Source organism: Anas platyrhynchos, chromosome 20, assembly GCF_047663525.1.
Source record: "Anas platyrhynchos isolate ZD024472 breed Pekin duck chromosome 20, IASCAAS_PekinDuck_T2T, whole genome shotgun sequence".
NCBI classification, from domain to species: domain Eukaryota; kingdom Metazoa; phylum Chordata; class Aves; order Anseriformes; family Anatidae; genus Anas; species Anas platyrhynchos.
Window position 1 is genome coordinate 4,971,761 of NC_092606.1, and position 26,387 is coordinate 4,998,147.

The 26,387-nt window shown below is 51.4% G+C and overlaps 1 protein-coding gene across 5 annotated transcripts in view; it reads left to right on the forward strand.

Annotated features, from left to right (window-relative positions):
* The first annotated feature begins 1,083 nt into the window (after positions 1–1,083).
* The window catches only part of FAM222B (family with sequence similarity 222 member B), a 35,002-nt gene continuing 9,698 nt past the window's right edge, over positions 1,084–26,387 (forward strand). Inside the window, exons 1-2 of one of the 5 annotated variants that reach the window (XM_038165612.2) lie at positions 1,091–1,245; positions 25,747–25,874. In XM_038165612.2, the coding sequence (XP_038021540.2) occupies positions 25,793–25,874 (82 nt within the window). In that variant the 5' untranslated portion in view covers positions 1,091–1,245; positions 25,747–25,792. Of the gene's footprint in view, positions 1,246–21,955; positions 22,990–24,367; positions 24,665–25,746; positions 25,875–26,387 lie in introns of those variants that run through there. The other 4 variants (XM_013099994.5, XM_027472706.3, XM_038165613.2 and 1 more) reach the window with 4 other exon arrangements.

Below are 26,387 nucleotides of genomic sequence, written 5' to 3' on the forward strand. Positions count from 1 at the left end.
CACATCTTGGTTTCGGTGCCCAGTGGTGTCCTGGCTTTACACCCATTTGGACGTTTGGCTAATGAATGAACATTGAGGGATTTGGTCTGAAGATGCCTCTAGCAGCATTGCGTAGGTGCTTGCTTCAGAAGGGCTAGTTAGTCATGCAGAAACAGATGGCAACCCTTTTCTTAGGGACTCGAATAGTTTATTACAGGAACATTACTACAGAGTCATTACTCTTTGCACCAGGGTTGCAGACTGGAAGTTAGAGACCATCAGAGCTAAAGAAAAGGCCAAAGTTGGGGCAGCAGCTCAGGCTGGGGAGGCTGTTGAGGATGTAGAGTGTCTGACACGGGTCAGGGTGTGGGCAAAGCTCTTGCAGGCTGAGCAAAGGGGGCTGGGGGCGCTCAGTGGTGCTGTGTGCCGCTTTGGGTGTGGGGCTGAGCCTGTGGGCTTGAGTTCAGGCTCAGTTTTTGTAGTGCTGAATAGTTTCCTTCTGAAAATTGGGGTGAAATCCCGTGTGCTGTTACAAACCGACACCTCTGGGCTGAAGGGAGAGATCTGGAGAGGTCTTCTGGGGGTTCCTACAGGGAACCCAAATCCTTTGAGGTAACGTTGGCGGGAGGGTGATGGTTGGAAAAGACCTCCGAGATCATTTAGTCCAACCCTAATGATTTTATGACTCTGTGATTCTACTCTGACAGCACAAGTACCGTGTCCCTGTCCCTGTGTGGGGAGCTCTGCGTTACTGCCCCCCTCACGGCCACCACAGCCCTCTGAAGAAGCCCCCGGGCGCCATGTCACCGCGCCTTTCTGCGTCCCCCCCCTTCCCTTCTGTACCCCATCTCCTTCATTTTTATTAAAAACCAAACAAAAACTCAACAGCGAGCCGCTTTTCCGTCACAAATTCCCACATTTTATTCCTCAACCGCGTAACCCCCCCCCGCCCCTCAGCCCGCCTCCCGCCCTTTAATGGCGGCCGCGCGGTGGCGCTGTCATGGCGGTGGGGCCGCTGAGGGGAGGAGGGAGGAGGCGGAGGAGGAGGAGGAGGAGGAGGGGGCGCTGTAATGGCGGCGGGGCGGGGCGGCGGGGGCCGTTGGCGGGCGGGGCGCATGCGCGGCAGCTCCTGGCGCAGCCACCACGGCCGGGGCGGGCGGCGGCGGCGGCGGCGGAGGAGGAGGAGGAGGAGGAAGGGGGGGAGCGGCGGGGCCGGCACGGGCACAGCGGCGGCGGCGCCATGAGGCCCGGGCAGGGGCACCGAGAGTAAGTGCGGGGCCTCCAGGAGGTGTTTGTGAGGGGGGGGGGGGGGGGCACAAGCGGCGAGCTGGGCTTTTCCGTTCTTTCCCCCCCCCCCCCCCCATCGCCTCTTTTCCTCATTGTCCTTCCCGGTTTCTCCCCTCCACACACGCATCCTCACGCCGCCTGTCGCGATAGGGGGAGTGTCGCGACAGCGCGCGCGGGACAAAAGGTGTAATGGTGACAGAGAGAAGGAGGGGGGGGGGGGGAGTGAGGGCTGCGGCCTGAGCGGAGCCCGCCGGTACCGCCCGGGGGGGGGGGTCCAGGCTTCACGGCCCCCCCCCCCCCCTCCCTCCTCACCCAGCCCCGGTGCCCGCCTCAGGAGGGGCCCGCACGGGCTCGGCCCGGCCCCAACGGGAGGCCCCGGGGCCCGGTTCCCAAAGGGGGGGCTCCCCGGTTCTGCCCTCCCCGGGGAGCTTCGCAGCGATTCCTTTGTGCCACGGTTCCCCGGAGGCACCGGGGAGGGGTGTGTGGAAAATGGGGGGGGGTGTGAGGGGGGGAAAGGAGCTGGAGCGGCTTCTCGGCGGCGCGGTTTTGCAAGAGCCATTGTTAACGCCGCCCTGGGCCCTCTGATTTCCTGCCAGCCCTTTTTCTCTGGAGCACCTGAACGGGAAGCTGAACGGCGGAGCGTGAAGGGGAAAGCCAAAAAAATAATGCAAAAACGCATTAAAAAAAAAAAAAAAACCAAAAACAGCGCAGAAATACAGCTGGAGGAGGTGCGGCCGGGCTGCTTGCGGGAGGTGAAGTGCTTGAAGCTCTGGGCTGTGTGGCGTGGGGCTGGCCGAGGTGCGCTGCCCTCGCTGACATTGCCTCTCCCAGCCCGGTACCGCCCGTAGGATAAATCCCCTGCAGCCCGGTTCTGGCCGTGCCTAGTTCAGGAACACTTTGCACCCACTTTTTGCGATGGTCCTAACCATTCTCGTTCATTTTCATCACGACTAAACTCACGAGCAAACGTAGGCTCGCTTAGAAAACTTTTTCCTGTAAGGCTTTTACCTCTTTGCTGCTTTGTTTTCGGGGTAGCTGTAAGAGAGCAGCACCCCGCAGGGCTCCCGAGCGATGTCTGTGCCGGAGCAGCGAGGATACCTTCAAATAACTCCTCCTGGGCTCTGTGTGCGTGCTGGAGGAACTTTGTCTGATTCAGTCCTTTTGGTGCTGCTGCTGCCTTGGCAGGAGCAGAGCCGTGCTGGTTGCTTTTTCCTCCCAGCGCACGCGTTTCCGAGCGGGTCTTTGCCACCTGAATCTGGACTTGTTAGAGCCCAGCCTTACTCATTTCACGTGGATGGGAAGCAGCAGCAGAGCACTTGCTGTTTTTCACCCAAAATAAGCTTAGAAAGCAGGCCGTAGAGGGAAAAGCCATCATGGACTGAATTCAGTGGACGTTTCATTCTTTTATTTTCTGAAAACACACCTGAAAGCTGCTCTTGTGACAGCACGATCCTGTAATCTGTGCTCACAGAGACCTGATCCTCACGTCAGGCTCCTCGACTCGATGAAAGTGGAAAGGGCTGATGCTGAAAGAGGTTAAAAACGCGAGGAGGAGCGGAGCTGCCTTAGCTAGGAAGTGCATTCATTTAAGTAGATTTATAAGGCAGCGGGGAAGATGTTGTTGAAACATATTACAGATATTAGAGATGAAGAGAACAAGGTCTCGCCGCCTGCAGCAGCCCAGGGAGCAAAGGATGCAGAAGCAGCAGGCAGGTGGGTCTGGAGCGGTGCAAAACAGGTCCAAGAGGACCTGAAAAGGGGAGAAAAAAAGCAGCAGGAACGGAAAGCAAGCCCAGGAAAATTGACTGTTTGGTAGATTTTGGTAGAGGAGGTTTTGGATCACAAACAAGTATGAGTCAGGACAAAAGGAGAGTGGGATTTACAATAAATATAGGATTGTTCCGCAATAAATACAGCTTTCAGGGGGAAAAGCTTCCAGAAAAGAAAGGCTGTATCTGTTTTTTCAAGTGCTCTTTACACGGCGCGGTCGGGTAGAATTTCTGAGGTGAGGAAATCAGAGATTGACCCTCTTCGGGGAGAGTCCTAAGCAGAGCTGGAGCTGGGAGAGCAGTTGATGAATAGGCTGTAGTTTCTCTCTGCTATTTTAAGAAGCCACATCGAGTTCAAGTCTACCCGGCCTGATGGTCTAGAGAGGAAAGATGCCTATCAGCGGAACCCAAATTAAGCAAAACCAGATAAATCTGACAGAACGGATGACACGGGAAGGATGACTGCTGAGAGATGCTGGCATGTTTTCTGGGCCTTCATGCTCAGCGTGTGTTTTTTATTTGTTGCCTTACGTGGCTTTTGAAGTGTAAAAAAAAAAAAATAGATCTCGTTTTGTGCTGAGATAAAAGAGCAGGCATGTGCTGAAATCCTCACAAGGCGCAGTTCTGCTTTGGAATTGACATCGAGCAGTGACCTTACTTCGGGCACCCGCTCTCATTTGGGGAATTTCTCGAGCGGATAAATAATGCACTTAGCACCAAACGCACGCCGTTTAATAAGGTGGTATTTTTGATCCCCCCTTTCCATTCACTTTGCAAATAGATTCATGCTTCTTCTGCTTTAGCACAGCCTGAGGTGCTCTTGCTGTTAATAACATCAGAAGTACGTTGGAGAGCGTCCACGCAGGATTGTCTTTCTCTCCAAACATCAAATTAAAACCCCCTTTTGTTCTTTGCAGCTTGGCTATCTGCCGTAATTCGGTCTTATTTGTATTTGTTTCAAGTTGTCCTCTGACAGAGACACTGCTTTAGCTACGTTTGCTTCTGGGAACTGTTACTGGAGATGAAGAGGAGAAGTAAGGCTTCTGTCGAGGAGCGAGGTATCTGTGCTCTCCAGAAATGCAGGCTGCTTTAAGGTGTGTGTGAGCTTTAATTTGTCTTCTCAGCTGCGCACACCGAAACACCACGATATGGGATGGAAACTCCTTGTTTCCTCCTTCACTTTTCCCTTCCACCGTGGCTCGTCCATTCATGGTTATTCTTCCCCGTTTTCACCCTTGACTCATTCCTGGCTGGCCCACAGGGATGGAGAGGGCAGAGGCACGCTCCTGCCACCCCAAAACCTCTTTTTGGGGTGAGAAAAGAGAGCCCCGAGCCAGCACGTCCCGCACCCATGCTGCTCAGCACCCCAATCTGCAGCAGGCGAGCTGTGGCAGCGAGGGGAGGCACAGATTGATGGGGACGGGCGATGAAGTCATGTCCATGTCGCGTTTCTCTAAAGCCTGGTCATTTCCAGGATTCCAGGATTTATGGAATTACTAACCACCCCACTGAGAGCAGTGCCAAAGCTCAGCTTGCCTGATTTATTTAGCAGACGGCTGGAACTTTTGAAGAACTGCCTCAGGAGCACGTAGCAGTTCTCTGAGACACCACAGCCACCGTTTGAGTATCAGGCTGCTTGTCCTTCATCCCGCTGGAGCCTCTGGGGTGGGTTTTGGGGTGAGATACTGCTGGAGGTGAGGACAGGTTTCAGAGGCTTGTGAAATCTGGAAGGGACTGCGTTTGAAGCTTTTTTCTGGCTGGAAAGCGAAGAATTTCAACCCGTTGTTTGTGCGTTGTGCCACTTCCCCGCTGCATTTTGTGACTCGTGGTAAAATCTTAATCATAATGGGCTCTGTGAGCAATTTTTAATTGCACAGCATCGGTTTGACTGTGAATGCTCGAAGGAGTTTGTCACACTGTTCATCTTTTTTTTGTTGTTTTGCAAATACTGAGTCAGCTACCGAGGAACAGAGGTACTCAAAGGTGTCCTGCCACCTGGGATCCTCGCAGGTTGTTTTTTTAAACGTGCCCAAAGATATTTTCCTGTGGATCGCGTTCCTCAAAAGCTAAACTTCCTATCCAAAAAACAGGAGCTTGGCCTCAGTCAACCTGAGCCGGGTTCAGTTTGGGACTGCCAGACACTGGCAGGATCTTTGGCTGCCTCTTTTCGCTTTTGATTTAAATTGGGCATTTTAAAGAAGCAGTGACTGTGGCCCACGGCTGATCCAGCTTTATAGACCCTGCAGACCCCTTTCCAGTGCAGTCTGTCTGCCATCACGCCTCCCCCCTTATTTTTTATGTGGTTTATTGTTAGGATTTTCTCCGGTAGTGCTCAGAAACGATGCTGTTTGTGGATTCCCAGCGTGTAACTCGTTGACGCTGTGCTTGAAGATCCAAGTTCCCAGGCTTTGTGAAGACAACAGCGATATTTTGTTACCGGGCTCATCTCACAGGAGTGTCATTTGGTGGGGTGAGGCTTTAAAGTTTTCAAACCACACAGGGCAGCAGAAGCGAGCCGCTGGCTTCTTTATTTGTTCGGAGGTAGCTGAGCTGCTCCGGGCTTCTAACGAGATGCACTGACGGGCGTACTACAGGGAAATGTGTTAGAAATGAGGATTTCTGTAAACACAGCGCATCCCAGACGAGGCTCGCGGGGAGATTTTGTCGAACGGCTCCAGGCGCCGCATCCTGCCTCCGGAGGGAGCGGATCCTGACCGCCCCCAGCTCGCAGCCGCCGTGCGGTGAGTGAGGGATTTGTAGGTTCGTAGCGATGCGGTGCAGGGAAGGTGAACCAGGCAAGCGGAGCTATTTTTAGTATTTAAAAAAAAAAAAAACACTCAAAAAGCGATCCACCAGGCGATACGCTGCTGACGTCTGCAGCGCAGACAACCCAATTAGGGAGCTGTATATTGTTTCCAGCAGGATTCTGATTGTTTCTAATTCGGGAACCACGTGAGGGCGAGTGGAAATAGGTGAGGGGATGCGCTTTGCTGCTCGGAGCCCGTCTCCCTTTCGCTTCTTTTCTGCAATTTCGCCTCTCAGACTCGAGCTGTCTCCCCGTCCTGTGCTCAGCAGCTAGGATGGGAGCCAGGCTCTGCCTGCCCCCTAATTCCGCCCTGTCGGGTGGATGGAGGCAGGGAAAAATCACTCGGGGCTTGAGGGAGAGCGCAGTGGAAGAAGAAGCGGTACGTGGTTTCGTTTGCTCTTGCCTGCAGAAGTCAGGATGGAGCGCCGCGGGGTTTGTTCGTTTCCTGACCCCCCTGCATCCTCGGCTGTATCCTGCGATCCCTCTTCTCGCTGTCAGCTTGCTTAAAAACTTGGAACGTGCCTTTTGGAGGACTCGCGTCCCGCAGCCCTGCCCTTTCCTGTGGCTGTTGTCTCGCCGCTCGTTTTGTTCCTCTCCGTAGGCAGCTCCTGCACGCAGAAGGCTTTGAAAAGTGTCCTACGGTGGCTGTCTCAAGCCAATCCCATAAATCTGTATATTTCAGATTCCATTGGATGGAAAGGGCGTTGTGTCAGCCTTTCCAAAAAAATGGAAACTCCACTCCCCAGAGTGACTTCCTCCTCTGCTGATCTATTATTTTAGCATGGAACGGGAAAAAAAAACACGTAACACCTGGAAAGGGGAGCCCTTCGCCCAGTTTCTTACTCCACTCTCCAGCAAAGTCTTTCGTCTCCGATGGTTTGAGGGGCAAAGAGCCATTTAGGGGATGACAGAGGATGCTTGGGCTTCATTGTGGAAGGGAACCGTGGGCATTTGCTGGCTGCCCTTTATCCACTCCCCAGCCTGTTGTGCACTTCCAGGAGAGCCCTCAGCTTTTCTGGAACAGACGATGCGTTCCTAGAGCTGCTAATTCGTGTGTTCTTTGACTTCAGGTTGTTCACAGCCGTGCTGAGCGTTCGTGAATGAATGTGGAGGAAAATCAATAAGTGAAAAGGCCGAAGCGGGCAAGGGGGAGCAGCTCTTCCCAGTGCCTTTCTTCCTCGTGGTGCCATTGTCTGAGCCGAGTTCTTTTGGGTGGTTAAATTTAGAAATGGCTTGGTTTGGGAACAAGTGACTTTTATGAGACTTTCCTGAAGACTTCTGTGTAGTGAAATCCCAGGGAGATTCGATGCTCTGCTGCTCTCATCTGTGTTGAGATCCTTTTGCAAGGCTCCAGGGTGCCGTTTCTCCCCATACTTCCCCCAGTATCTTCCAGAAATGTGTTTATTTCCCAGTGAAAGCTCCAGCAACATTCCTGAAGCCTCTTGCACCTTCCCATCTCTCATTCCTCTTCCTGACCGAGGTGGTATTTATAGAATTACTGGGTTGTGAAAATAAGCCAAAGGTTTCTAAAACCTAAATCCAATTTCTGTGATGGATCTCATCAGCGCTGGTTATTGAAATGCTCTGGGAATGGAACACGTGCGCTTTAAAAAGCGGTCTGAATGCTATGGTTAATACTTCTGCTGTATATTCTCTCCTATTTACCACTCATTTCCAGCACAGCTTAGCCTAATAGTTCCGGGCAGCTTCTTACTCGCAGCGTGTCAATTAGCCAAGCTGCAGATGAAGGACAGGAGAGGCTTCTCCGAGTGTGACAGCGTGCTATACATTTCAGCCACTTAACATCCAGCCAAGGCAGGAGAGAATTAAGGTTTTCCATGCTCCCATCTAGCGTGCACGAGGGAAATTGCACCTAGGGTTAAATCCCAGCCGCTGTAGCGGTTCCCCTGTAGCAAAGATCGTATCGTTTGCTGGTCCTGGTTAATCAGTGGGTGCTGCAGGGCTGTGTGGCATCCCAGGGCTGACAGATTTGGGCTCCAGGTAGCTTTGTGATGCCCGTTTCTGTTTGTCCTGTTTGCTTGTCATCCCGTGCTGGAGGTTGAGCCGCTTGATTTAGGAATTACTGCCACTGAAATCAAATGAAAGCGGTTGCTCGGCTGTTTAGGAGCCAATTAAATCGGATTTTATTCCGATGCAGCACTGCCCGTGAAAGCGCAGGAACCTCCATCTGTGGAGGAAAGTGAGATCTGGAGATGCTTGGTGGTTCTTTTATTGTAATCCACACGCTGGAGAGCTCGGCTCACCCAGTAACACCCAGGGCAGCAGCGAGTCCAGGTGTTAGAAGTTACTCTGAGGATGTCAGGAAATAAAACACGGATCCCAGTCACCCCATGTGGACCCTCAGACGTGGCTGCTGGCTGAGGACTGAATTCAGCGAGGGTGGAGGAGTTTCTCTTGTTCGCAGTGCTTTTGGGGAGTATAATTTATTTACTACCCTCTGGTAGCTTTCAGAGATGGAGCTGAGGGCTCTTTGGGGAAAGGAGGCTTTAAAGCAGTGGCTGTGGTGTCCCAAGGGATCAGCGTTCCCCTTCGGTGAGTTTCCAGTGCCAGTTTCCCCATTTCCACGGGGTGTTCATGCGGAGATGCCTCGGGGAACGGTGCCGGGAACCTGGTAGGGACGTTGTGGCAGGGGGCTGTGCTATTTTTACTGCGTGGTGGTGGCCACCGGGCTCGTTCCTGATCCCCTGACGGGGCACGGCCATGCTGGTGGTGTCAGAAAACACCCTGAGAAACCTTACGGCCCTACACTGTTAGCAATAAGGACAGCAAATGAAGAAGGAATCGGGTGCTTTTCATTACGTGTGACAATTAAAATGTGTCTCGACTGCGATGGCTCTTCCTAGGAGAAATACCACTGCCCATCCTGGGTTTATTTTCACAATTCTCCCTATATGTGACGTCTCCTGTGGGCCGGGGAGGTGCTGGCTGTGACTGTTTCAAAATTAAAGGTCTGGTTTGCCTTCTTTTTTATTAAAAATAAATCAGATATGATGCCGATATAATTTTATTTCTGCTAACCAGACAAGCCTGCACTCGCCGGCTCGCGGATTTGCAGCGTCTGTCTCTGTCAGGATCACAGATACGGAGGAAATGATTTATTCTGCTTTCCAGAGCTTCGATAAAACCCTACCTGGTTTTGTGCAGATGGCTCCGAGCAGATAACGCGTCGCCCAGCCACTCGTGGAGAGCACCCAGCATTTGTACCAAATCCTCAAGGTATCGGTAACACCGAGCTGGACACTGCGTTTGTGCTGGTCTCTCCCTTCAGCTGGTGGAATGAATCGCCAAACGCGGAGTGGATTTGTCCTGCAGCCCCCCAAACACCACAAAACACGCGCTGATCCTGCACAGCTCCCTGCTGGGAACCAGTTGTGGCACCGGGGGCGCACCTCCAGCCACGGGCGCTCATAGGAACCCAAATTCCCCCCTGCAAACCCCAGCCACGAGGTCTGCAAGGCTCCCTGCGCTCTTGGGAATCACACATTGATACCCAGACAGGGGCTTTGGGGTCGGGGATGGCAAATCAGTGGGGTGGCATAGGGCAGGAGCCTCGGATTTGGGGCTTTTGGGATTTTTGGGGGGGTACCTGCTGCTCTGCCCAACCTTTCCCTCAGATGCTGCAGCAGAGCACATTAAGGCAGCTTCTACCGGTGGCACTAATTCTAAATAAATGTTTACTAAACACCATTAATGGCTTTAAAATGTTTTAGGAATACTTATTAGTCCTTCAGCCTGGCTTGGTGAAGGGAGCCCGTCTCCGTGGGGGGCTGCCATTTTAATGCCTCCCAGCAGGAGGCCTATTGGGCTGATGCAAATGAGGTTGGGAAAAGTAGGCTAAGCCACGAAAAGTCCCAGAGATGGCGAAATTTTAAACGCTTAAGGTGACTTGTTTTTCAAATTAGTGACATTTCTACCATCGCTTAAACACGGTGCTTTATTCCCTTTCATTCTCCCACCCTCGTGCCTTGTTGCTGGCGGCCTCGGCTCCGTTTGCTCTTGCCTCTGCTCCTCAAAATGGAAGCTGTGCTCCTTTTGCTGTTTTATCCCCAGCAAGGTGCTCGGAAATACCGCCACGTGCTGCGTTTTGCTGCGTCGTTAGGAGTGCAGATAGGGACTTCTTGTTGCCGTTGCGCCGGGGTTAATTTTTTTTCTGTTCTGTTAGCATTCCTAGGGACTGAAGGTTAAACTCAGCTCCTGTAAACTCCGGGGATTTGCAGGATGCTTCCTGGCAAGGTGATTAATTTGGGCAGGCAGAAAGGGACGAGCTCGCAAACGGGCGAAGATCGGTGCTGGTGCCCAGAGGACTGGATGTCAGGAGAGAAGGCGCTGGGATTTGCCGCGGGATGATGTGTTTACGGGCTCCACCTTCCATCCAGCTCCTGGCTGGTAGCAACAACCCCCAAAAGTACCTGGAAATGGGGTTCTGCTCCTCCAGCCCTCGCCCCGGATGCGATGGAGAGCCACCTGCCCTGTCCTCACATGCATGAAGGAAAAAGAAGAGCAGAAGGCAGGCAATAAACCCCCCGTGCCACTGAAACCCAGCAGCACCGGGGTGCAGCCGCCGTCCCCACCTCCTGCTGAAATAAAGGAGTCTTTCTGAAGTCTGCGGGGGATCCCAAAGCCAGCAGTGCTGTGCCCCATCCTCGTCTGCCTCTGCATCCAGCTCCTCCAGGCAGCGAGCGCGGCAGCAAAGCAACACTGGTGGCACCTTCCAGCTCACAGGTTTCATTTAATCGTCTTAATTTTTAGTAGAAAATTCATATTAAACCTGCACATCTCCAACGTGACTTTGCCTGCGTGGATGAGGATCCCCGACTCGTGTTTGCGGTGGAGAAAAGCGCCGAATCCTCCACCTTGAGCCGTAGGGCTGTCACCATCTCTGTGCCCAGCTCTGCTTTAAGCAGCACCGAGTGTGGTTTGATTTCAAATGCACGTCTCCAGGAGTCGTGCTCTGCAGCAGGAGGCTGTTTGCGTGCCGTGCTGCTCGGATAAACGTCGGGGAGCTGGGGATTTCCGCGTGGAGCAAGTGATCAGCATGGAGCTGACCCCACGGGTGTCTAGTGCGCAGTGCCCAGGACCGAATCCCAATTTTATGAGGACTTCAGCAAATATTAGGTGAAACAATTCAGGATTTCAATTAAAAACCTATTTTCAGTTGATTTTTGCTCTAGAAACTAGTGAGGCAGAGCCAGGAGCAATGGGGCCGTAGTTTTGCTGCAGTTTATGTCCCGTAGCCTCCAAAACTAAACCCGCAGCAGGAAGGTCTGCTCTGCGAGCTGATGCTATCTTTCTCCTCCAGATAGGTTCTGGGAGAGCAAACTGCATTCCTTAGCTCCTGCAAACCCTTTTAATTGTTTTTTTTTCTCTCCCAACCTTAGCCTGATACTATCTTGTAAGTAATTGTTGCATCATACTTGCTTTGTCCTCCACTGGGAAGGGAGATAATTGCTTTCTGCTTTTTAATGGGTAGTGTTTGGGAAGCCTGCGAGCTCCGAGGTGCAGATGAGCGGTGCAGCAGCTCTCGCGACACTCGCACGTTTCTTCAAGCTTTCCTAAACCCTGATGGGCAGGGAAAAGGAGGAGAAGGGAGGCACGGCCGGGAAGAACCTACTCCAGAATCGAGCGGCAGCCATGGAGTTACTCGTAGACCCTATAAGAAAAGGAAAGCCACTGGTCGTGATGTGCCTTGTATTTGGGGACGTCTCCTCCGTGGGAATATTCAGCCAGACTCCCCTTATGAAGAAGTATTATGTGAGATCAATTATTCATAGCCAGTTTAATTCTTCTTTCTTGCATATTTAATTCTAAGAGCGTGCTGGATGTCGCAGTGATTTCCCAGAAGAAAAAAGGAAAACCATGCAGGTACAGGTATATAGTCTGAAATATGTCCGAGCTCAGCTTTGTTGGTTAATTTTGGGGCAGAACGGGGTAGTATCAGGTGTTTCTTGTGGGGAAACAATGATGCAGAATCACGATTTCGCTTAAACTTTCCAGCTGAATTCTTGACGTTGAAATAGCTGGCTTGATGTTTGCTGATGACACTGGCATTGTCGTGCTTATTTTGAGGAAAAACACTTAATGGGAGGGAGAATGTGACTTTTACTTCCTTCTCTGAAGGGGGGAACCTTTATCAAAAACTTTGGAAGTGCCTCTCGACTCCTTTCAGAAGACGAAGGAGGGGAATAAGATTTTCACTGAGTCTTTTTCAGCCATCAGGACAGCAGTGCCAAATGCTCGCGTGATGAAGATTTTTCTTTAAAGACTGGGATAGGAGGCTGGGATAAAGACTTAGTGCTTGAGGTGAGAAAATCCCGGGGAGATGTTTCACCGTTCGCCTTCTGATTTGCGTTGTCATCCTTCTGGAGCTGCTCGAGGCTGGTGAGGCGCTGGGAGGGCAGGATTTGTGCTCCGCCGTTGACCGTAGGAGTTGAAACTTCTGAAAAATCTGTTTACAACGTGTCTGAGCTGGCAGAGAGAGGACACAGCAGAGACTGCTATCTGTTTACTGCTCGGATAAGGAGGTGGAATAGATTGCTGGCCTGTTTGTGAACTCTGCTTAATGAATGGTTGCTAGGCAAATTGCATCTCAATCAGTTTAATCCTCGAGATGTCATTTACAGGTCTGCTCTTTGTGAGGCCGGGGCTGTGCTCTCGCACGCCGCGCGGGCCAGAAATTGCCAGCAAAGCAGCTTAGGGCAGCGTGCTCCAAAATGCAGCCTCCACGAGTTGCTGAGCAGCAGCCGTCGTAGGGCCGTCGCCTCGCGGCCACGCGCCGGCCGAGATGCTCGGCAACGCACGGGAGGCAGCAGCAGCAGCCCCGGCACCTCTTCGGGATCAGATCCTGACTCCTCAGCGCTGGATTGAGATGAAAGGAGATGTTGCCAAACAGGGACTGCATCGCCGCGTGGATAGGAGGTATTTCTGGTGAGTTAGCTCAGGGTCCTGTGTGATTTTGGGGTGCACACGTGGGATGTGAGGAACTCTGGTGGATAGCTGGAGGTGAGAGCTGGTAGGAGCTCTCTGGAGCTGCCTGGAGGCTGGGACCAGCCTCAGTGACCCACTGGTGATGGGGAAAGGGCACGGGACTGTTGCATAAAGTCTTCAGCTGCTGAAACCGTGGACTTTCTCCCTCCGAATCAGGAGAGAACTGACTAATTGCCCCTGCTGGTGTGCGTTACCTCCATGCTGCAGGCTCATGGCTTAGTCCAAAGGCAAAACTTTGCTAACGCAGTTAAGCTTTAACAGCCCCTTTGTCATGAAAGATAACAAAATACGTGTTTTATTGGGTTTCCCACAACAGAGCTTAATCTCACTGCAATCAGAGCGTTGTTCTCCGCATGACTGCACCTCCCTCTCCATGGCAGTCCGTCCTCTTTAAGCTCTGCATGCCGTGGCACCGAGCGCTGTAAACGGAGGCTGGAAAAGACTGGACTTGTTGAGACATTTTGGAGGTGTTTGCGGTGGCTGCGCCTTGATATGAAACCTCCTTTGTGCGGCAGGGTTATTAAAAGTACCAGTGAAAGCATTGCACACGAGGGCCTTGGCACTGGATGTGTGCAGCTTTTGTGTTAACTCCGAAACACGACGAAAATCTTGGGGAAAGATCGCCATAAAACGTGGGGAGCACACGCAGAATATTCCACCTCGGTCGCCAGCAGAATGAGAGCAGAGCTCTCAAGTCTTGCTGCCGATGGGAAGGGGAGTGCTGAACAGAAGACTTTGTGATCAGCGAGTGCTTCTCATGCAAATGAAGATTTTTTTTTATTTTTTTTTTTACATGCTGCTGAATCAGGGGCTTGTGTAGCGAGCGCAGCGCAGGAGTGATAAGATCACTTTGTCATAGCTTGAAATTCTGCCCAGCGAGTCTGTCAGAGCGCTGAGACGGGCGAGAAGCACTCTTGTGACGAGGGCACGCAGCAGTAACTGATCTAATATTTGGGGCAGGGCTTTTCCTTCACGGCACGCTCTGTCCTGGGTGATCTGCCACGTGTCGACAGCCTGCGTGTCGAAGCAGTGAGGAGCTGGGACGGGCAGGTGACCCTGCGTGGCAGCAGAGTCGTAAAAGCTCCGGTTCCTGCTGGCATCCCGGTGCTGTTCGTGCCTGCACGTTGCAGAATTTCATCTTTGCTGCAGGTCGGGAGCCACGAGCCTTGTTTGGAGGCTCTGCTGGGGATGTGCCGTGTCGCTGAGCCTTGTGCTGGCTCCGCACAGGCTCTGCCCGTTGCGTGGCTGCGTTTTCCTGCAAAGAGCACCCATCCAGGCCCACCTCTGTTGCCCTTCCCATTGTATTTATTAGCTAGCAACGTCTTCCCTGCCTCCTTTCATTCTCAGAACCAGTTTGGTTTAATGAGGACCGTGGCTGCCAACAAGCAAATGGATGGAGGTAGTTAAACCCGGCGTCTAAATCTCCCCCTGCAGATGGGTGGCGTTCGGCATCCTGATGTGACCTTGGGAGAAGTTCCCCGGCGTGTTCCTTTCCCTCTCTATTTATCTCTCTTGCTGTGTAGCAGCTTTTCTTACAGAGCAGCATCTGAGCTATTGGAAATCTGTCCTCGCTTCTCTTCCGCTCTCCGGAGACATTGTCAGCATAACACCCAAGCTACGAGATTGAGGGCTGAATATTCGCACAATCAGGAGGCATTCACTCCAGGAGCAAGGTGGGAAGGAGTTTCAAGATGTAGGGCTGAGATTTTCTGTCGCTTTTCAGCCCGTGATTATGAATAGTCTTGGTGAGGAAGGTCAAAGGCTTCTCACATGAGATGCCCCAGGATGTGTGCGTGGAGCATCCGTCGGAGCACACGGCACAGGAGGCAGAAATGCACTCAGCAGCCGTCAGGTTTCAGCGCGGGGCTGTTCGTGCTTGGAGGTGTCAGCTGAAGAGCCTGGGAACAGATCTGCTGCTCAGTTCTGCGCTCCCTGATTCCTGCCCTCCTTGTCGGGACGTCCTTTCTGACCCCTGCATGTTCCTGGAGGGTTTCGGAGCGGTAGGACGCAACCTTTTTCCCTTTTTTCCTAGGTTTCTCATGCAAATTACGGTGCGGATTATTCAGCGTTTAAAATCTGGTTCATGCTGGCTTCTGAATTTCATTTAAAATAAACATCTGGAGAGCTGTTTGATCCCCTGGGCGCGACTGCTTGTCTGCCTCACGTGTTAAAATGACTCCTGCTTCATTTTTAGCGAAAGGCAAAGAGCTCGGCCGTGCTAACCCAGAGGAAACGGCTCACCTTCTGCAGCCAGTCATTCCCACAAGCACGCAGCCCACCCGGCAGGTATTTATAACCCTTCCTCTCAGGGAGGGGGGCAGCTGCGGCCGTCTGGTTCTCCCCTGCTGCCTTTTGGGGCCTGCAAGAACCCGTGCTCTCTGGTTTGTACTCCGCAAAACCTCCTCCTCCTGTGCCCAGCGTGGATCAGAGAGGATGCTCTGGGCGAGGAGAAAGAATTACCTGCTGGGAATCCTCAGCGGGCAGCACAAAGCCTGCCTCTGGAGGATTGTCTCACACTGCTGCTACCTCGCAGTCGGATCTGGGGAGCAGAGTCCCGGAGGGAGGAGCAGGTTATTTACCCCAATAGCCGTTGCATTGTGAGCATTTTCTCTGTGTCGTCAGGAGCTCGCTCCTCTGCTCTTCGCTGGAGACTTAAAATGTGTGCCCCTGGCGAGAGTGCTGGGTACATGCTTCCTGTGCCTTTCTTGCTTTGAAATGGGTTCCTGTTGCTCTTTGGCAGACCCTGAAGCAGCGATCTGTGGAAAGAGCGCATTCAGAGCCAGAGTGACTTTACCTCTTTGTTTTCTCTCTTTATTTATGCCTCTGTGGGATCAGCTGGTCCCGCATTATGTGTGAAGTAGTTAAAATTTAGCCTGCATCTGTAGGATGTGATTTCTTTCTCCCCCCCCCTCCCAGTCCCCAGTTGCTTTGATCAAATCAAATAAAAAAGCCGCGCTTTCATTTCTGGTTCTGTAGTTTCAAAGCCAATCTCTTGACATGCTCTAGCAGTCTGGACCCGAGTCCTTTTTTTTTTTTTCCTTCCTTCATCCAAAGTCACACTGTGTCTTGTGCCTTTCTCCGTATCAGCAGTTAGGATCTGCGCTGGCTTTTATCTGAATCAAAAGACAAATGGAAGAGGGCAAGACACTGCAGGAACGGGGAGCAGGCTCACGTGTGCGATGGAAATATGTAATCCTTCCGTGCAGGCTGCCATATGGAGGACAGACCCATTTCTGTATTGAATATTTGGAGCCTGTGCTTCCAGAAATGCGAGTGTAGAGTTTAGGCTTTGAAGGCTGGCTAATCCCCCCAGCAGCTAATACCGACATAAAACTCTGGGATGTCAAGCCTTTCCCTCTAAACGCTGTTTTTTTTTTGTTGGTGGTGGAGTTGTTTTATTTTTTTGCATGTGTCAAACATACGAAGCAACACCGAATTTGAGGAATTAGCATTCAGATGCTCCATAAGCATTTTATTTTTGTCTGTGTCCCCGTGTGGGTCAGCGCTGCGTGGCCGTGAGACACAGGAGGAGAATCCAGAGCTTCATCCAGCATCCTAAAAGCACCCTCTAAACCTCATTCCTGGAAAACCACGTCTCCACCCAGGGCCAGGATCCCAGCTAAGCCCCAGACCCTACTGAAATACCCGTTCCTCAGCACGATGAGCATCCTGGTTGGTGTCATCCCTATCGAAATCCAAACCGTGTCTGGTGGCATTTGTGATTCTGCAGCACGCGTTGCTTTCGCAGAGCTGGAGCGCCCTGAGCAAAGCGTGCTGCTCTTTGCATTAAGGAGTCGGATTGAGCTATTCAAAGCAGGTTGATAAATTGCTTTTCATTAAGTGTCTGAGTGCCAAGGGGTTCGCTATGTGTTCCAAGACAAAAAAATACATTAATTACAGCTTCTGCAGAGCGTTTATCAATCGCACGGTTATAAACAGTACTAATGCAGTTAATTGAAGGTAGAAAAATTTACCTTTTGGAATTCATTGACCGCAGCTAGCTTGGTTACTCCATGGTAGGGAAGAGAAATTGCCTGGAAATGAAGCAACCGTTGGGGGATTGCCTCGGTGACTTGCTGGGGTAGGCGCTCGGCCAGGCTCTCTCCCCTGCAGCCAGGTTGTGCTTACATCCAAGGGATGTTACAGCTGCAGCTGTGGCCTGTCCACGCGCTTTATTTATCACCATCTCTTTCTTTTTTCACATATAAAAAGGTAAGTGTGAAGGGGGAAGGACACGCAAACAAACCAAAGGCTCCTGCTCACCTGGAGTCAGTAAAACTTGCTGTGGGAAAAGGAATCCCTTCGAGTGTAAGCTCTTCTTGACGGTGATGTGTTCGTGGCTGCTCAGAGAAGTAGGTGAGATCACTCAGAGCTGTTCTGTGGGGCCAGCATACAAAAATCTCTGGTTCTTGTGCCTTTGAAAATGCCTTTGCGTGCTCATGTTGCTTTCCCTGGGGCTGTTTTGAACTGTCAGCGGTGCCGCTGGCCACTTTTCATCCTTCTTGGAAAGGCACCGGGCAGCGCACGGGCTCTGGATGGTACCTCCCAAAGAGTGCATTTCTTCTCCTTTTTTCTGTAGAGTTAGGAGACGGCCTTCGAGTTCCGTGGCAGGTTGGTGAGGACGGCAGGTCTGTGTCAGTGTGAGCCATCGGGGCGGTGGCACCTTGTCTGGAAGTCGGTAGGAAAACACAGCAGCATCTGTCCATCCCCTCCGTGTGCCTCTGGTGGCGTGTGTTGGCCGCTGGTGAGTGTCGTGTGCTGGTGTGGCGGCTTCTGTTCGAGTTCCTGGAACGCTTGTCATCTCGACAGCAGGGCTGCACGACATCTCTAGCTAAAGAAGGTCTTATCTGGAGCTTGCAAACGGTCGTGGATCTATCTCCGAGCTGATTCGGCCGGGGTCCGGCAGGAAGCCCCGGCACGGTGCCGGGTTAGATGCCCATCTCCACTCCTCTATCTCCAAAATGGTCTGTGCACGCCTCTGCTTTGTCAGCGGGCTGCTGCCATTGCCCCATAGGTGGGACCCGAGCTCGGTGGCCAAACGGCTCAGCCCTGAGCCCAGCAGCTCGCAGCGTGCGTGCACGGGGCAGAAAAGCACACGTGCATGGCCAGCAGAACCCAGAGCCCGCGTGCCACCGGCCACCGTGTCCACCCCGCACCCCGGCACCTGCTCAGCGGGTGAGTCACTGCTTTTGTTCTTAGCACCAGTTCCGTTTTGGGTTTTGCACGAAGTGCAGCTCATTCTGCCTCATCTTATTTGCAAATATTTTCTCGTTTTTCAAGCGAGTCTATTTTTAAAACGGGACTCGAAACGGCGTTTTCGATATCTTAACGCATCTGGCTTGCTCTTTGTGTGTTGCCTATAGGTGAAAATTGTTCAAAATTAGCTCTGAAAAAATATTAAATAACCAGCTTGTACGAAACAGAGGAGGAGAGCTACCTTCCTGCTCGGGGAACTGTCAGAATCTCTAACTTCTGGTGGTATTTTTAAAGGACAAACTGTTGTTCTGTCCTGTGCAGCCGTAAGCATTTGTGCAAGTCCCCATTAAGGCTTTAATTCTGGGCTGTTACAGGGTTATTTGGAATGAGAGAAGCTAAAGATAACGGTGATCCGTGCAAGGCAGCCACTGGAGAGGGAAGTATTTCACATTTCCTTTCCCCTTCTGTGGCTGTGCTTAAGCAAAGCTTCCTTTTCAGCCAGCCCTGTGGTCCAGCGCTGGTGCAGGAGAAATCGCGAGGGAGGCGCTCTGGATGTCCTTCGTGGTAAAATAACCCCCAAAATTACACCTCCTGCTGCTCCCGGCCACCTGAACGCGTGGGAAAGGGCAGGGAACAGGCACAGGGCACACAACGGCGTGCTGCTGGTGGTTGTTAACAGCGTGCCCTCTGCCCTGGGAAGGGGGTCAGCCTGCAGCTGGGTTTCTTATCGCTTGAAGGCAGAAGGAAGTTGTGCACGAGAAGGGAGAAGGGCTGGTGGTGAAACCTGCCTCCGCTGGGCTGTGTGCGAGCAGCATCCTGGAGGCTGTTTGGGGCTTGCTTTGTGGGCACGTCATCGGGGCTAACCTAAATATACCCCGAAATACCCCGAAATACCGGCGTGTAGGATTCCTGGGTCTGTGCTCCCCGTTACAGCAGGGATGGTGCTCAAGCAATCGGAGGAACGTGGCTTTAGTTTGCCGTGAAGGTAACGGATGCTTTTGAGGAAGGAATGTTTCTTCGCTCCCCTTAGTACCTCGTTGAAAAACGTGGTATTTTCAGTGAAAGTTAAGCTTTTGGTCTTCTGAAAATAAGAATCGAAGCCTTTGCAGTGACTGGCAGGGAGCTTTTTGTCTTCTGAGAACGAGAATCGAAGCCTAATATCCTGGGCAAGCCCTGACATCGATGGCAGGGCTGTATTTACCCAGCCCCTGATGCTGATTGTGGCAGTTCAGCCGTTGTAGCACCCTGTGCTCTCTCCGAAATGACCGTGCAGGTTTGTGCACTGGGGTACAGCCCAGCCTGCTCCTGCACCCCCGCCAACACCGCGTTAAAAGCCTCGGAGCTGGAAGTTACCATTTAAAAGGAGAAGGAAAATTAATTAAAGGTCAGAGTGCTTTAGTCTAGCGAAAATTCAGAGGAGGCAGATCCAAAGTTATTCAAATTCCCTTTGAATCTGGGCTGATTTTCCTATTTCTTGCTCGAGTTCCCATGGTGAGGGCAGTATCTCGTCTGTCTCAGAGCTGACCACTGGCATCTGTGTTTCAAGCACAGCCAGAAATCCTCCTTTGAAGCTGTGGCCAGGCCCTGCAAACGTTCTGACTTGTCTTTTTTTACATCTTCCCTTAGCCTGAGAAGAGACCTGCAACACCTGGCGAGACCTACTTAGGGCTGTGTTGTCTATCAGCTCCTGCCACATTGCAAAATGTGGAGTTAAATCTAAAAATAGGCTTAAAAAGAGGTGATAGGCTTTGAGTAAAGTAAAATAAGCCACTGATTTAGGTCATGAAAGGGAATTTATATCACTAGTTCTCTGTTGCAGCTTTCTTGAGCTAAAATTCTCCTCTGTCCTGACACATGAAAATGAAGAGGAGCAGCGGTGAGTAAATGGAGTTGAGGCGTACGAAGTGTGGTCCGATTCCAGTTCCTTCCTTCCCAGATTTTGACCTTGTAAGTGATCCGCCGAGGGGGTATTGGATGCTCTGCAGTTTAATTTGTCTCCCTGGATGTTCTCCCGTGGTAGCAAACTGTCGCCCGCTCCCATCCTTTTCAAAAGGAGCGACCGTGGCATGGGGTGATGAAATGCTTCATCCAAAACTACATCAGGGATCCGTGGTGAGCCAGCTACAGCCCTCAACCTCTCCTGTCATAGGCGAGCTCCATAATCATGAGACCCGTCCTGTAACATAAAGCTGGTCCAAAAACCCCTCAAGCCTCTGTAAAATGAGCCCTGTGCAATTTTTGCCCGTCTCGGAGCGGTTGTGCGGGCTCGGTGATGTTTGTAAAGCGCTTCGATACGCTTTGGTGAAGGGCAGGGTGTTAATAATTAAAACTGGGAGGAAGTTCTAAAGCAGCACGGGAGACGGCTGCCCTTTTCTGGTCTGATAGTTCACAAAAATGCAAACCAGGACGGGCAAATCGGCGAGAATTTGGTTCCACACCCCCTGCCACCAGCCACCTGCACTGTGCAGCTCACTGCTGCCCAGAGGAGATGAGAGCAGCTCGTCCTAGCTCAGGAAAGGCTCTTGGACTTCATGAAGGTGGTGAATTATCAACACTGGAAACCTTTGGAGTTAGCATCTCCAAAAGTGCATAATTTGTACCGATATTTACAGCAACAGGAGATTCACCAAACTGAGCATTTTTTGACATACGAGGGTTTGCTCAATAGCACGACGAGGTCTGTAAAACTGAAACTTGCTTTGGAAACTCTCTCCCTCTGTCCCACTTGGGTATCGTCAGAAGGTTCTTCTGGTGAGGACGGGCCCCGCTAATGGCTTTCTCCTGGCGCAGCTAACGAGCTGTTTGCAGGCTGTGGGAGCAGCCCCGCGTTTGTCCATTTCCCTGCTTAGCAGTTTCATTTGCAAAGTGCAGGCAGGAGCAGGCTTCTTGCCAGCAACAGCTTCATTCAGATTAGGGCTTTAGTTCAATTATGTCCAATTAACTTTTATTGCAGATAGCAGTGATAATTACTTGCGAGTCAATTTTTTGGCTGCGGTTATCCCAGGGCTAAAGTCTGAGCCTGATGGATTTTAATAACCGAAGTGACGGGGAGCTTTTCCTCTTTTTTTTTTTCCCTTCTTCAGGCCTCAATTAGACGAAAGGTCAGAAGCTATGTAAAAACCCATCGTACAATTAAAGCCGACTCTTCTCCTCTCCAGCAGCTGCCTTGTGCCGTGTTTTAAAAGAATCTCTTGGGACCGACCTAAAAACAGCTTTTTAAAACTCCGAGAGCATAACCTTGAGCTCGCTGCCGCTTCAGCCGAGGAGGGGATTTGATGGAGCTGATGTCACGCGTGGCACGAGGAGCGTGATACGAGCAGCGTCCCATTTAAGTGCTCTTACCCAAAAGCTTCTGCTTTTTCCTCCACTCACCTAGCGTTGCCATCCTGGCTCGGGGAGGGAGCTGTGCTGCAGCAGGTGCCTGCCCTTTCCCCGAAGCACGCCCCGTACATTTCAGTTCTCCCCGCTCTCCACTCCAAACTATTTAATTTTGTTGCCTGAGTAACGTCGTAAATGGAGGTCAGCCTGAAAGGTGAAGCGGTTTACAAGCGAAATCATAGGTAATTAAACCGCGAGGAGCAGGGATTGATTTGGATGGAAACTGTTGCAGGGCTCTGCAAAAGGTCCGCCCGGGTGCAGGAAGCCAAGAGGTCCCGTCCAGGCAGACGGTTAGGAAAGGTGCCTTGCTATTGTTCAGTGCTCCTCTTTATTTACCCCCAAACACTCCGGGTGCTATCGTGATTTATCGCCGTTTCAAAAGACCGCCTCTCCGCACCTTATTTTGCACTTTTCCCTTTAGAAAAAAAATCATTAAGGGGGATGAGCTACCAGCACGGTGCTCCTTTGGTAATTTCTCTCCAGGAAAAGGTAAGATCTTCCTCTGGCTTTTCAGCAGCCCCGAGCAAGCAGAGGGTGCAGTGAGTGGCCGGGCAGAGAGGGCTGTGCAGGGCTGGAGAGAGGCAGGGAGCTGCAGGACCACCAGGGTGCTGAATAAAACCCAGCAGGCTGGAAAAAAAACATCCTGAGCACCGAGGTTGGCAGGGGATTCGGCGTGTGCAGCTGATGGAAACAAATTTTTTCCCCCCTTTATGTTTAGGTTACTTCAGGAGAAGGAAAAGGACTGAGTCTCGTTCGGTCCCGAGCAGCCTGCTGGGGGTAAATGAGACACCGAGGTTCCCTTGGAGCAGGAGGATGCGCCCAAATTTAATTATATTCCCTGGAAAGCTCCTGCAAACGTTTGGACCCAAAAAACTTCACAACCCACCTTCGTTTTTGGTCTCGTTTGCATCATTTACATATATATACACACATATATATATGGTGAACTTGGACCGTGCAGCCCGTGGTCGGGGTTCTCCATAAATCCTGCCTCCAGTTAGGGAACCTCACGTGGCCACCTTGTGAATGAGGAGGGGAAACGAAGCGTGTCGGTCAGCCCCGAGCGCTTTTAACTCCCAGCTGACGGGACCCCGGGGTGCTGGAAACTTGGAATAGTTCCGAGCTTTTCTTTTTGTGCGGGTAGATCCTCCCGCCCCGAGCCCGCAGTTTGGAATTTCAAACATGCGTGTTTACTTTCAGGAACCTAACTTTAGACTTCAGCAGCTTGCTTTCGTCTAAAGCAGCTCGGCTTCCCATATTTCACTGCCCGGGGGTGGTTTACGGGGAGCGTTTCCTTTGTGTGCTTCCCCTGGAAGGCCTCTCGAGAGCTTCAGGCACTCGTATTTAAAATCCTGGCAATGACTCGGTGTGTGGGGTCTGTTTATGTGATGATAAAGCTGTGTTGGAGTATGAGAAGTTTCCTACCCGTGCCGAGTCGCTTTACACCTCGCTTTTACTCCGCCGTGTCAAAGTTCCGCCTGGCAGAGGCAGTGGTACGCTTGGAGTATCAGCCAAAAAATCATGCGTGTATTTTTTCGCAATGCATTCAGTCCAGAAAGGCGATATTTGGTAAGTTTTGCTGAAATTATCCAGGGCGGTGTCCCTGGCGGTGGGTAGAGGTGAGTTTCCCCGTCGTGCCCTGAACCCTGGCTTGCCCTCCGCAGGATGCGCTGCCTGGACCAAAAAACCAAGGTAAGGCTGGCTGGAACAGTCCTTGTGGCAACGTTATAGTTACTCCGAAACCCCAAGCACTGTAAATCCTTGTTAAGCTTAAAACATTTTAATTATTAATGCATCTTAGGAGGAAAAAAATCTATTCATGTGTCTAAACCTGCTAACTATTTCCTAGAGCGTGCTGCAGTCCGCGTGCGGGTAGGATTTTATCCTGCAGCCAGATGAGATTAAAATCACTTCAAAGAGAGGTATTTGTTTATTTAATCTAATGATTGTTTTTCTCTAGCGCCGTACGTTATCTTTTTACATACGTTCTCAAGACAGAGCTCGTTCAGCTGTGCTTGGTGATGCACAGAAGCGCTTTACAATGCGATTGAAAAACTTGGAAGGTAAGGGCTTTACAGCTGCCAGAGCCTAGCGGGCAGCCTGCTGCCCAGTTTGACCAGTTTAGAGGACAGTGTCGCTGAGCCCGGCACAGTACAAAGTGCTTTGACCCTTCCCAGTTCCCCCAGTAACACAGTTGGTGTGCTCCCAGGACCGAGGCAGCGTGGGGAGCTTCGCAGGTGCTGGTGCCCACACAAGTTGCAGCCGCGGAGCCAAGGCTGCTGGTGGGATTTGTTGCCGTGCCAAGTTCAGTTTATCTCCAGCTCTGGACTAATTAGAGGCAATAAAGCCGAGCACAAGAGGGGGCGATGGGCCCTGCAGCCCCCGTGTCAGGACCCTGAGGTGTAATGAGGGTGCGAGGCAGCCAGGGATGCTCGCCTTAACCCAAACACGCAGCAGCTCCCAGTTTGTGGCAGCCCCGTGGTCTGCTCGACCTGTCTGCACCAGCTCCTGGTGAGGGTCAGCAGGAGAAATCCCATAAGGAATAAATGTCAATTAATTTCTAACCAAAAAAAAAATAATTAATGCATTTGTAAAGATGTCTCAAATGCGTTTGTTGTCAAGTGCCGAGATACCCGTTTGGTAGAAATGTTAATTTCATGGAGAACAAAAAATGGAGCAGGATTTTAATTATAATATGGAATTCAGTAATGGAGTCCTGGTCAGCACTTCTGCCTAAGTCTGAATTCCTTTTTTTAATGCTCAGCAGTGACCTAGATGGCATCAATTTGCTTATTGCAAATCAGGCTAAGAGAACGATTTTATGCTTCCACTTAAAATGATTTTTTTTAAAGTCAGATATTTCGTTTAAAATTATTATTGCCACCCCAGTCTTGTGTGAACCTTTGGCATTGCCCGAAGTGATTATCTCTCTGCAGGAGCAACTTGCCTTTACAGCATGCTCTAAAATATTGAAATCCATGTCTGGGTGCTGGGGCTGTCATGGATGCTGCTGCTGATGGTGAGCAGCCCCTGCCCCTGTCTCCTGGAGGGAATTGCTGCCCGGGTGCTGTGCTGCTCTGCAGCAGGCTTTGCTCTCTTTCAGGGCTGCACTCACTATCAGTGATGGTTCAGACACCAAACTCTCTTGGCCATGCAGTTAAGAAGTGATCCTGGACTGGCACCACACCTTACGAGAGCAAAAGTTGGCTGGATGTGATCTGGTGGCTTTCTGACTGCGGTGAAGGTTCTTAATTTTGTTGCCTGCTTTCCACTGAGAAATAGCTCTTGTTTTTTAGTCTTAAAAGGATGATGAAATGAGAAAAATACATTTTTTTCTCTTGCTGACTCCGAGCATTTCTGTTGCTCACGCAGGTAAAGCTCAGGCAGCGTACGGTGGTTTTGTCTCCTGATTAAAAGGAGCTGGAGCCTTATTTTTCCTTTTGGTCTTGCTGGGTGTAATTTGAGGCAAGAAATTGCTGCCCACAGGATGTCTGTGAAGTTTTCCCTGAATATTGCATACTTAGAGTCATGAGGAAATCTCATCTGTGGACGGCAAGCAACGTCTCAGTTGCTAAAGTTCCTCTGAGTCGTGGATGCGATGGGTGTTTGCGTCTCAGCACCTCGGGAAGGACTCTGAGCACTCCGCCTGCTGCAGAGGGCGAGCAGAAAATCCAGGCGTGGAGTTGGTTTTGCAAGGTTTTACAGCTGCACATCTTCCATTTCTGGTAGTGCGTGTGGTCTAGTGCTTGCAGAGCAGCGCTGATGCTTGTGGAGATCTGGGCGAGAAGGAAAATGGGACGGATTTCTCCAGCTTGGCTCAGCTGCATCATTTTCCTGAGCTTTGTGAAGCGCTCGTGGCTGGCTCTCAGTGCTGTGTCCTGTGTAGGAGGGGGGATTGCAGCAAGGGCTTGGGCCAGGTGCCCTCTAAAGACCTTATTCCAACCAAAAACTCTCTCCCCAGCCTTGGTGATGTTGGGAGACTGGAATCCTGAGCTGGTTTTGTTGCTGGACCCACCTTGTACTGGCACACCGATGGTGGGGTTCGAGCGTAGCGGTGCAGAGCTTGCATACAAACAGCTTCGGTGCTTTTGGTGTGAGGGCTTGGGGCCAGAAACTCTGAGCCCGTGAGAGCAAGACAGGTATTTTGGTGTAAGCAGGTAGCTGAGCCACTTCTCAAAGCGTTTCCACTGCTGCCACGAGGTTCGGTACAGGCCAGTGGTCCCGCGTCTGTGCTTGGTCAGGCCTTCACCCAGGGACGGCTCTCTGCCTTTCTTTTCCGTGTTCCTCCGTGTATTATAACTTTGAATTGTCTCTCTGTTGTTGCAGTGTGCAGAGGAGTGAATGCCCCATGTTGTGTTAGTGCCTGTCTGCCATGCTGGCCTGTCTGCCAGGACCAGGTGACCTCTCCTTTCAGCTTCTTTCTTACACGCAGATGAACACTGGACTTCAGAAATGTGAGTGACGTTTTGTCTGCAGGATGTGGTTAACTGTTAAATCTGGCTCTGGTACAGCTGTGAAATAAACATGTAGGGTACAGTGGAAAAACCGTTTAATGTCAGAGGCCTCGTTTCGTTGTGCCTTCAAGGCATCATCCCTCAGCAATGGCTACGAGAAAGCGCTGTGGAGGTTCACGTGCGTGCAGCAAGGCTTTCCAAAGGGGAATTTGAACCACCACGAGCCAAAATGCAGGCAAGGTTTCTGGGAGATTCATGCCTCTGCTGGAAACACGTTGAGCTAAAAGCGTGCCGGTTGGTTGACTTGCTCCTTAACACAACTTTTTCCCGACTCTCTTTCATTTCGATTCGTTTAATGACTCGTAGACACCCGTAAAAGCTAGACCGGGCTAATGCAAACCCTTTGAGGTCAGCTCTCTTGTTGTACACACCTGGGGCACGTACTGCAAATATTAGTGATCCAGCCCAAATTACTAAAGTTCAAAGTTTCCGTCTTCTTTCTGATGTCTCTTT